At 44.3% G+C, this 12,105-nt stretch overlaps 1 protein-coding gene across 1 annotated transcript in view; it reads right to left on the bottom strand.

Annotated features, from left to right (window-relative positions):
* UBR4 (ubiquitin protein ligase E3 component n-recognin 4) overlaps positions 1–12,105 on the bottom strand; it is a 94,825-nt gene that overhangs the window by 70,056 nt on the left and 12,664 nt on the right. Inside the window, 17 exon segments of the mRNA XM_044282503.1 lie at positions 193–350; positions 461–558; positions 1,522–1,861; positions 1,960–2,082; positions 2,169–2,351; positions 2,433–2,561; positions 2,647–2,726; positions 3,657–3,783; positions 3,923–4,205; positions 5,920–6,089; positions 6,281–6,366; positions 6,451–6,610; positions 6,735–6,919; positions 7,094–7,211; positions 7,365–7,505; positions 8,086–8,185; positions 10,983–11,170. Of these exon segments, the coding sequence (XP_044138438.1) occupies positions 193–350; positions 461–558; positions 1,522–1,861; positions 1,960–2,082; positions 2,169–2,351; positions 2,433–2,561; positions 2,647–2,726; positions 3,657–3,783; positions 3,923–4,205; positions 5,920–6,089; positions 6,281–6,366; positions 6,451–6,610; positions 6,735–6,919; positions 7,094–7,211; positions 7,365–7,505; positions 8,086–8,185; positions 10,983–11,170 (2,669 nt within the window).

Raw genomic sequence — 12,105 nt, 5'->3', positions numbered from 1 at the left:
TGAGGGTATAGCTGTGGAGGAGGGGCTTAACAGTTTTCACTTAGTGTCACGCCTCCTATGGAGATGAGCTATACCCAAGGTCTTCTGTGTCCCCCAAGGAAACTGGGCGAGAAATAATAATTTATAATATCATCTACCAAATGGATAAAAAATAAATAAACACTTTACTTTGTGAACTGCAGAAGAACTTACACTATGAGGTCTCCTGTCAGTCGCACCAGGGACAGAAGAACATGCTTGAGGGAAGCTGCGAGAGACAAACTGGGGCTACACAAAGTGCCGAGGTGGGCAGCCTGAACAGCTCCAATGTAGCTTTCGGAAGGAATAGTATCATTGGCAAAGGCATTGCGCTAAAAAGTTAAACAGTATCGTGTTACTGCATTGTACAATCAAAATCTGCAATGATCACAGATTCTACTGTCTGTATTACATAACCATATTCTTATCAATACCCACTCACCCATGAACCAATACTGGGGAATTCATTGGTGTGAATGTTGTTCCATGACTCACACAAGGTCTGCACAGCAGTAGGGAGATTCTGGATCAAGACAGGACCTGAGGAGAGATTATTCATTAGTATTCAAAGGAAGGAGGGTCAGTTATTTGCTAGAAGTGTACACAGTGGGTGATTTTCAGCTGGAGAAACAGGTCTGCGGAACATGGAAGAGTAAAACTGAAGCTTCGCCTTTGATTACGATTAGCTATATATTCAGCAGATGTAACACGTAGCATTTTAAAGGTAGTCTATCACCTCCAAAAATCAGTAGGCATACTACGATGTGAGGTAGTTGCCCTGAAAAATAACACACCTTTCTTGCAAAAATTTGCTCTCATCCTGAGAACATGATTATTTTTATACAAAGAAGATTTTCGGTGCACCATGGTAAGGACTGCTCCATTTAGTGCACCTGGCTTCTGCGGCATCATGTCAGGGACTGTCAATCAAACAAAAGGGGAGGCGCTGGGAGGCAGTACTGGCAGAGCGAAGGTGCATCCAAAATCTTATTTGCAAAAAGAAACATTTCTCAGGATTAGAAAAACTGATTTTCACAAGAAAGGTATAATTACATTTCAGGCTACTTAAATACATAAGCAGCATACTTACCCTGAAATGGATTTTGGAGGTGTTATATTTTGTACCCTCGTGTTTTTGTTAACATCATTTACACGTTTTTAGTTTCCCCCTTTTTTTTTTTTTTTTTTGCTACCTAGAAGAAACAACTAGCTTCTGTTGACAGATCCGTGGACCATACTCAATGATCCAAGCTGTAATGTTCCAGATTGAAAGGATAGTGATAGTTTTTTTTCAAAACCCCACCCTCCCCCCATGTAGCTGGATCTGTAAAGGAAATTTCAGCAAGGGAGCCCAGCGGAGCATCGCAGCCCGGGAGGAGGTGTGGGGAGCCAGTGACAACAAGCAGGTAAGTAAGCTTCCCTTTACAGGTCCGGCCAAGTCAAGAGGAGTTTGCCAATCCCCACACTCTTGCACAATCCCTTTAAGACCTCTGATTTCCTTACCTAGGGTGTTCGCTTTGCAACGGGAAGAACCAATTGCAAGCACTGCTGCGTAGCCCTGCAGCTTCTTCTCCTCTATACCTTCCTCAGGTAGGCTTCGGAGCAAGTAACAGCGGGTAAGAGAGGCATACATGTCTAGGAGCTGTAAGGCAGCTGGCAGGAGGTTTTTAGCAACTTGTGAGGACTTTTGAGGGTCAGTCTCCGCCGACAGCTTAGAGAAATGTTCATCCAGAGACACCTGCACCTTGCAGATCATTGCATCTAATGTGTAAATGCACTGCAGATTAGGCCCTTTACGGAGCTGTTCAAAGGTATATCCATTAGAGCTGCAAAAAGTCGAGATCTACAACAAAGAATTATTAAGAAATCAACAATAGTTTATCATCAATTGCATTAACCTAGAAGTCTCATGGCAGTAAAAACACAAATAATGGAACTCACCTGCCGGGCGATGTACTCTTCAGCCACTTCTACATCATATTTAATAGTGTTGCATTTGGCTGAAGTTTGCTCTGTCAATGATACCGCTTGATCTGGTTTTATCCCTTGATTCATAAGATGATCCTAAATAAAAACAGCAGAAGAGAATCATATAAAAAGATGACTTTTACATCTACGGCCAAGTTGTGGAGAGCATCTTTGCTGCTCACCTTTATCCAGAGCTGGTATGATGGGACTCGGAGTCGAGATGCCCAACGCAAGGTGTGAAGAATCTCACATTCACTACGTCCAGACACATTCTGTGACAGCTGCTTCATGTAGTGCTTGGAGGGTGGTAAAATTCCCAGAATCCTCCACAGTATAAGGAAGTGATACTGAAGGGAACAAGCCTCCTGATAAGAAAGAAAGGCACGTTATAAGCTCATGAGATGGAGAAACCTCTGCTCTCTGACCAGTGCTGACAGGGCACTCACCAGGGCTGTGATGCTTTTGTTCTCATTCCTCCGGACTGTGTCGAGCTGGGATCCAGCTGCCAGTAAAGAAATGAGGGCAGTGTATAAGTCGTCATACTTCAGTGCTCGAGAGAAGAGGACTTCACACACCTGCAGAAAAATAACAAGAATAAATGTGTGTCACATACCACATGCCTCATGAGGATCCTCTGTGACACAGAAGACAAGTCCTTACATCAGCATCAAGACGATGCAAGTCATCTTCAGAGGCCTCCTGGGAGAGGACACTGTAGAATCGGGGCTGCGGAGCACCATCTGTGATGGAAAAACATTACTTGTAATCAAACCTTGCACCACATCCCCTACTGAGGATCAGTATATACGGGAGATACTATTTGCCCTAGTTATTGACACCCCCCCCCCCACCCCCCACCCCACACAATGTATAACTCTAAAATGGTCATCAATTTCTTAGGGTACATTCACAAGCACCATATTTGCTGCAGAAATTTCTGTATATGAATGGACCTTGCAGAAATCCATAAACCTGCCTTAGACACAATCCTATCCAAATTTCCAAAGAATTTCTGCCACCATCTGAAGCTGATGATTTGTTCTGCAAAATAACGCACCAAATAAAGATGCAGGTGCAAAAAAAGACATGCGTAAGACACAAAAGTGCAGAAAAACACCACTAAAAACTGTGTGTGAATCTACCCTAAAGGTATAATAACCCAACGTTCCTATGTAACTCACCTGTTTAGCAAATTAGGCTACTTTCACACTAGCGGCACGGACCTCCGACAGGCTGTTCCGTCGGGTGAACAGCCTGTCGGATCTGTCCTGCCGCTGGTGACCGTGTGCCTCTGGACTGCTGCTCCGTCCCCATTGACTATAATGGGGGCGGAGTTCCGGCGAAAAGCTGCCAGAATAAATGTCGGGCATGTCGTAGTTTTATTCCCTGCCTCGCCGGAACGCCGCCCCCATTATAGTCAATGGGGACGGAGCGGCAGTCCGGAGGCACATGGTCACTAGCGGCAGGACGGATCTGACAGGCTGTTCACCCGACGCAACACTCTGCTGGAGGTCCGTGCCACTGGTGCGAAAGTAGCCTTAACATATTTAAAGGGCTTGTTGAAACACATGCTCACCTTAAGACACGCTATGGGTACTGTAGTAACATAACAGACACGAATACTAGTTTCCATAACCACTGATGCACACATTACCATCCCGCTATCTCACCTGTTGTGCAGTGTTTTGTCCAATTTTCTTCCACCTCTTTGAATCCATAATATAAAGCTGAAGTGCGACCACTTCCATCATGAGACACCCCAGAGGTAAGAGGAGGTGTAAGCAGATTGTACTGCACCTACGATACAAAACAAAATACTGCAAACATCCCACATAAGGCAATATATGCGCATACGCAAACCCTGGTATTACAGCAACGCAGCACAAAAGCCAAATGTCTATACACAGAAGTAAACAGGATTCATCCAAAACCTTACCTGCTCAAAGAGGTAGAGTGGTGGCTTGGAGTACTGGTGCAAGAGGTAGTCAAACACAAGGAGTAACCTTGCGAGGAGGAGGGGGACAGCTGGAAGCTGGGGTTCCAGGTTACTAGCCAAGTCCTGCAGTGTCTGTATGCAGAGCAATAGAATACTCTGGCGCCCCCTCTCTGATAAATTGTGAAAAATTAGAAGCAGCAGTTGAAGATGATCCACATTGACATCATCTGTGTCTCCTGGAACTACTCCCTGGAGGGCATTCTGCTTCAGGGTCCCAACAAACCTGCGTGAAAAAGAGTATAAGCCATATTAATACTGCCTAAAATGTAGACAGCATAAACAAACTGACTATTCCCCCCAACTCCCATATATGTTTAGTTTCGGTGGATTTATGTGTATTCAACAGGAAGAGGAGAGCTGCTGCCAGACACTTCTAATAAAGATTTATTTATTGAGAAAACAAAAGGATTGGGCAAATATATTCATTTTGCCAAATCCTTCTCTTTCTTGACGTCATCTGTCAGGTGAGAGTTGGGAGTAATCCATACAGAGTAGACTGTCAGCAGGTTCAGCGAACAGTACACTAATGTATATGAGGAAATTAAGAAACTAAAGGATAAAGGGGAAAATTCATGATCCCTCTGCACCAGAAAACTGGTGCTAGACTTGCACAAAAATGTAACGACTTTTTGGGGGACACCACTTCCAACTTTTCAAAGTAGTGAGTCGTGTGGGGCTGGCCTAGGAAGCCCATCACATTTAGGCTACATGCACCCGACCGTATGTGTTTTGCAGTCCGCAAAAAAAAAAAAAAAACTGATGACAACCGAAAAACGGACAAGAATAGGACATATTAAATTTTTAATTTTTTTTTGCGGGGCTACGGAACGGACATACGGATGTGGATAGCACACGGTGTGCTGTCCACATTTTCTGCAGACCCATTGTAATTAATAGGTCCGCATCCTATCCGTAAAAAATAAAAATAAAAAAAATAATGGACACGGAAACGGAAACAAAATACGTTAAGGCCTTAATATAATCTGCACCAGGACACTGGCATAGATTACAGCGGGAATCTACACCAGCTGTCTTGCTGGTATAGATCTCCACTTAAGCACATAGACCTACATAGATGCGCCACAAATATAAAGAGGTGTGCGCCTCTTAAAGAGGACCTATCACCTCTCCAGATATGTCTGTTTTAGTAACTACATAAATTCACCATGTAAAAATTCTGGAGCATCTCTTCTTCCGATTCTGTGCGGTGCCATTCCTGTATTATTCCTGCTAGAAGTTTACAAATAAATTGCCGGTACTGCTAGGGGTTACCAGTAGCTGGTGCTTCTGTCCAATCAGTGCTGCTAGTGTCAGACTGTGCAGGGCCACCCCCCTCGACTGATAACACCCATCTTTACTGCAATCTGCTGACAATTCATTTGTAACTTCTAGCAGGAATCATAAAGGAATGATACTTCATAAAAAGTCATAAAAAATAGATGTTCCAGAATTATTACATGGAGAGTGCAAGTAGTCACTAAAACAGACATGACAGGAGAGGCGACAGGCCGGCGGGGGAAAGATTATTGAGAACATGTCCCCACAAAATGCAATGCAATCTGCAGGCAGCACGTTATAGAGCGAAAGGAGCTGAACAGATGGATTTTTTTTTTTACTTGTAATTTTTACATTTATATCTTTGCTTTTTGTAAGAGCTATCGGTACAGGGAGGAGCTGTTATCAGTGATGGACAGCTCTCTCTTATATACACAATGCTATCAATCACTGTACCAATAGGTATTCACAGGTGGTTAAAAAAAGCAAAGATACAAAAATACACATCAATCTGCTCAGCTTCTCCTGCTCTATAACATGATGCTGCCAAATTGCATTGCGTTTTTGGATGACAGGTCCTCTTTAAGACCAGCATATAAAAGGCTGGTCTTGATAAGCGTCATCCAAAATCTTCTTAAACTGTCTGACTAATATGCACTTACCTGTCCCACACACGGAGACATTCGGGTACGTCTGGCTCTCCTTGAATGCTAGCCTTGTGCTGCCACAGCAGCAGGAGACGTGACAGTACAGAAAGACTCTGAGGATGAATGTACAGAGGCCAAGGGCCCTCACTTAGCGGGGCTATTCCCAGGTGCTGTAGAAGAGCATTCTGCCAAACAAAAAAAAGGATGCAAAACTTAGAATGAGAGAAAAAATTTAAAATTATAATAAAAGAAAGCAAAAATATTAAGAATATACAGCATGAAAACAATTATTGGAAGAGATATAGGTCTCTTGCAGAAATTCAGCTCAAAATTTTAAAAAATGCAGCACTGATTATCCAGTGGTGTGGTAAGCTACCTGTAGCATGGGAGACTGAAGATCAGATGTCACCAAACAATGATTAAACTGATACAAAGCAACAGCAAAATCCTCATCGGATGACCCTAAAAGAAAAAGCATAGAAGTGCATGAGAAACCAGTTCCTCCCAACAGAAGGGTAATAAGACTCTTATCTTAAGACTCTGTACCTTTTAGTCCATCCTTGTCCACATCTTTGATGATACAGGCCAGGGTGGACATATGCTGCTCGGTCAGTGACACACTCAGGTAATTGCGGATGAAATTACTGCGGGAATTCAACATGCAGCTGGTGATAAAGTTCAGAGTATTGGAGGCGAGGCTGAGGAACTGAAGGAAAGCAGAGGTTAGCTTACCAACCTGAAGAAATAATGAGCAAAGGCTAAAAGCGGTGGCATGATAGGAAGGGGAGTGCAATAAGCACGCAATAATTAGCAATGATCACTATCCATACCAGTTCTGGATCCTTGCGACTGGCCAGGATATTGCCATTTCCTGCAGGGTTCTGTTTGCTTGGACTTTTAGCTCTGGGAGAGCTCTCGAGAGGCGGTGGTGGTGGAGGTGGTGGCGGCACCTTCTCTTTACTTGGAGAGATTGTCTCTTCAAACCATTGTCCAAGGATAGGTTCACTGTCATCATCTGTATGAACACGGGAAGCATCAGGATTAATGCCTTTAAAAGGAAAATTTCATCTTTAAAGAGCTCAGCTTTTAGGGTCTCCTGACTGACAAAAAGTTGGAGCTAAAACAATATCTGCTTCCAAAGCTGACAGCAGCACTTTGGGGGTGAACTGAGAAAATATTAAAACATTACCTTGGCTGCTGTCTTCCTCTGTGCTGCTGAAGTCATCTTCATAGTAAGTGTTGGAATCTGTGGACGCACTGGCATCACTACTCATAGATCCTTTCCTCTGTCGTTGCAAGACACAGGCCTGTTTGAGTACAAGGGGAAGAATGCACTCAGGTCTTCATATAATGAGCCTCCCTGGTTTCAGGCTAAAAATTTCCTCAATGAACTTACAATATCATCAAAATGTTTTTTCAAGGAGTTAAAAAAAAAAAAAAAAAAAAAAAAAGCAGCTCACCTTGCGGTAGGACGTGGACAGAACAGTAAAGAGCAGATTTGTCAGAGGAATGGAATCGATGAGTCTCTGTATTCTCTGGATGGATGTGCTCTGCGCTGTGATGCTCAACTCGGCCAGGGGCCCATCTGTATCCCAGGCTTGCTGTTTATAAAGAAATAAACACTTAAGAATTAAGAAGTAGCATAAAATGAATGCACAGTATAGGTTTAAGCAGGATTTTCTTTTATGTAGACAAATCTTGGCTAATGTAAAATAAAATATACAGCCATTTTTAAGTCTCTGCTTGCTAACAGTTAATGAAAGCTTAGACTGAAAATCTGTCCGGAAAATGTTTCTCTCTTATGCAGATTATAGGAGGTTTTCCAGGTTTACTTACTGAGGATGTATCCTTAGGATAGGTCATCAATATCACATTGGTGGGGGTATAACTAACGGCTCACCCACCCATCGGCTGTTTGTATTAGCTATGGTCCCTGGTTTGAGTAAAACAAAACCCCTTTTAAAGGGTTTTTCCAAAATTCCTTTCAAAGACCGCACCACACATGTCCACAGGTGGTGTGTAGCATTGCAGCCATCCCCATTCACTTCTATTAGACCAAAGCTGCAATACATACACAGCCCATGACAGGATGGTGCTGTTTCTAGACAAAATAGCCATGTTTCTATCCTGGACAACCCTTTTATGATTTTTACAGTTATATAGTCAGCAGAAATATACTACCTTGTGCAAAGTCTCCACTTGAAGATCTTGGAAGAGAGAAGTGAGCAGCTTGATAGCATGGTTTGCTAGCACAACTGACAGGACTCCGAAACCTTGGTGTCTAAAGAAAAGAAAAAAAAAAAAAAAAAAAAAAAGCATAGATCAGGTTAGCGCTTTCCTGTATTTGCACACAAAAATAGGATTATTTGTGCTTACCTGTAAAATCCTTTTCTCGCTAAGTTCATTGGGGGACACAGAAGACCATGGGTATAGCTGCTGCCACTAGGAGGCGACACTAAGCGTGTTAGCTCCTCCTCTCAGCTATACCCCTCCTGCAGACACTGAGCTAATCAGTTTGTACGAAAGCAGTAGGAGCAGCCAGGAGAAGCCAACAGAAAACAATAAAAAAGGTAAAGAAATACGGAGACGGGTCCGAATTAAAAACCTGAGGGACCCATCGAGGAGAGCCAGCAATCTACGTGCAGGGTGGGAGCTGTGTCCCCCAATGAACTCAGCGAGAAAAGGATTTGACAGGTAAGCACAAAAAATACTATTTTCTCGCTTGTATCATTGGGGGACACAGAAGACCATGAGACGTTAAAGAGCAGTACCATGGGGAGGGAACCAGAACGAATCTAAAGCCAGTCATAAGACCCTGCCACAGGAATGCGGGGGAAGGACACCCCAAGAACCCAGAAAAGTGCAGGAAGGCCAGCCAGAGAGCGGCTGAATACGCAGAGGCTCCGGCTATGCAGAAGAAAAAAACGCCCAGGGAACTAAGCCAAGGCTTAGGAGACTTTGGAGAAGTGGAGAGCACACAGAATATCCACCAGATGAAGAAGAATGAAGACAAGTCAGTCACTAGAAATAGAACGGAGCGACTGCAGAAAATACAGGAGAGCGCAAACAGAGCCTGGGCCCAGAAAATTCTAAGGAAGGCGATACCCAAAGATCAGCACCCCAGGAAGAAACTACCCTAGAGTGACCAACAGTCATGACATGGCATGATAAGAAAAAAGGGGAAGTCTACAAAGGCTGGAAACAGGCAGCATGTGAAGGAGCGGTGCAAAAAGAAACCACTCAGTGGAACACTGGTTGGAAGAAGAAGACGAACCAAAAATGGTGTCTGGATATCAAGGGCCAGAGGTTTGCAGATGTGACAAACCCCAACGCCATACCAGGCTGTAAGAAAAGAAGAACAATCCAGCAGGACCATGACGAACAAGTCAGGGCTAGAGAACCTGGACGTCCCGTCCTGGTAACATGAAGGTTGTGGAAAGCCATCAGACACTATCGACCGCCACTGCGGAACAGCGGAATGCACAAAACGGCCAGAGAGGAACCAGAGATGGTATAAATACTGCGCCAGGAAAGGAGTGTGGACGTCGAGCGCCACAAGTCCCAGAAAAAAACTGGTAAACGAACCAATAGCACTAGCGCAGGCACTCCACAGCAGAAAAGAGGCATCCGAGCAGGCAAAAACAGTATCTGAGGGGAGTGGAACTACTCGCTGTGCGGGAGGGGAGAAGTAGAGGAGGCTGATGTAGAGGATCAGTGTTAGTGGTGACAACAAGGAAAGTACGACTGCTCTACCCGGTGAGGGGAGCAATGTAGACAACTCACACATGCAACTGGATAAGTGCATACCCAAGGAGACAAAGCTGATGCCGTCACCGTAACAGATGATAGAGCCGATGCACTACATGTGAAGGGAACAAGGTGCCAAGCCAGCGACATAGAAGTCGGTAGGTTATACTAGGTACCGAAAACCGCACTAATGCACACCAGAAGTGAGCAAACCCATTACCTGCGGCATGCCAAGGAATGGGCAGTTGACCCGGCTATAAGGAATATGTCACCGCATCAAATACACCATATACATAATGCACCCAGTGATGACAGAACTTGACAGTGCCACCTGTGGGAGAAGGAAATGTAGACACAAGCACACTACAATCAGTGAGAAGGTTCCACCCCTAGAGGGAGAACTGTTTGTATATACCACACGAAATGCTAGGACCGATAGTCTACATGGAGGACGGGAACGTGGTACAAACCACAGGTGCAGGGCCCACTGCCAATGCGTCATGTAAGTCAGAACGCAGTAACTGTCACCATTTGAAGGATGAACGCAAACACTCCCCCTGGGAAGGGGTCACATAGTAGTAGTCACGGAACAGGAGTAGCCATAATATGTATGGTCAGCGCAAAGACTGCCTCATAGGGGAGGCCATACCAGCAACCATGGCCTCTAGGGCCAGAGGAGAGACCACCAGAAAATAAGGTCAAACAGCAGTAGCCACCATGAACGGGTGCTAGCGTAATACTCCACCTGAAAAGGAAGAAAACTGGCAACCAGTACAGACGTTCCGCCTATTGAAGGAGTGTGAATGCCGAGCGTGCCAATGACAATCAAAAAAATTTGAATGCTTCGCACAGGGACTCAAGGTCGTGGGACAACACCCTGGGAAGACAGATGCTGCCACGTAGGCGCCCGACACCAATCTATACAATGACTACCTGAGGAAGGGGATAGTGTGAAAGTAGGCACAGTATCCAGAAAGATCTTTGGCAGACCTGCAGGAAAAACATGTCTGCCTCCTACGGACACCAAGCTATAACTGATTAGCTCAGTGTCTGCAGGAGGGGTATAGCTGAGGGGAGGAGCTAACACTTTTTTGCTTATTGTCGCCTCCTAGTGGCCATACCCATGGTCTTCTGTGTCCCCCAATGATAAGAGCGAGAAACTACTCCACCACAGTATTCTCTAGTGGAGGGGATAAGGTGAAATAATGGCACTCGCAATTGCAAGATCTCCAAGCAGTAGAAACATTCCAAAACTGAAATGTATGTAAAGTACGGTATATCAAAAAATCTATTATAAGTAGTGACTGTGCATCCACTATTTGCCAACATACCCTTTACCAGGGCCCAGTTTTGGGGAGCCCACACCTTCCTTTGACCGGGCAATGTCCTTGACCCTGAGCGCTGCCAGCGGATCTTTCTCTTTCCCTTTATCTGCCAGGGCTGTGGGGCTCAGGTTGAGGATCAGGTACAGACTGTTCACCAAACACCAGGCTCCCAGTAGCTGGAAATTCTGATAATTCTAAAAAATAAAACCCAGACACTTAATTCGAAACTATACAGAACAATAGCAATTTAAAAACATGCAAAGAATTTAAGAAATTTAAAAGGAGTTAGATTTGCGTCTTTCATACATAAGAACATTGAAGAACAACTGCATAATTACAGAAATGAGACACAGAATATGTCACAGAAAGGCCATAGTGTAAAAATTGGGAGAAGGGTACTTTTACACTTGCGACAGAGGATTCCGGTAGGCAGTTCTGTCGCCGGATCCGGCAATCCGGACGCAAACTAATGGCATTTGTCAGACAGATGCGGATCAGTCTGACAAATGCATTGAAATACTGTATCAGTCCCTCCGGTGTCATCCGGAAAAACGGATCCGGTATAAATTTAATTTTTTTGCATTTTTAAAAGGTCCGCGCATGCGCAGACCGAAAAGTCGGATCAGTTTTTGCCGGAAAACTTAATGACGGATCCGGCACTAATACGCTTCAAGGTAAATTAATGCCGGAACCGGCATTCCGGCAAGTGATCAGTATTTTTGGCCGGAGAGAAAACTGCAGCATGCTGCGGTATTTTCTCTGTCCAAAGAACATAAAAGGGACTGGACTGATGTATCCTGAACGGATCGCTCTCCATTCAGAATGCATTAGGATAAAACTGATCAGTTTTTTTCCCGATATTGAGCTCCTGTGACGGAACTCAATACCGGAAAACAAAAACGCTAGTGTGAAAGTACTTGAAGTTGTACAGTTTTATAGAAGTATTGCATGAGACAAGAAAGAACGTGGCTGGATTATCGGCGGCTGTGTAAGGAGTGGAGTCTGAGCTCACTACCACTCCTAGTAACAGTATAATCATTTCCATGCATTTTAAACCATCAAACTAGCCCGGGCTGGATGATAAATTTGGCGCATCTTTGGACAAATTTGTCTTCTTTTATGACACTTG

Source organism: Bufo gargarizans, chromosome 2 (genome assembly GCF_014858855.1).
Source record: "Bufo gargarizans isolate SCDJY-AF-19 chromosome 2, ASM1485885v1, whole genome shotgun sequence".
NCBI lineage: Eukaryota > Metazoa > Chordata > Amphibia > Anura > Bufonidae > Bufo > Bufo gargarizans.
The sequence above is the reverse complement of the archived record's forward strand: the minus strand, read 5'-3'. Positions and strand labels throughout refer to the sequence as shown.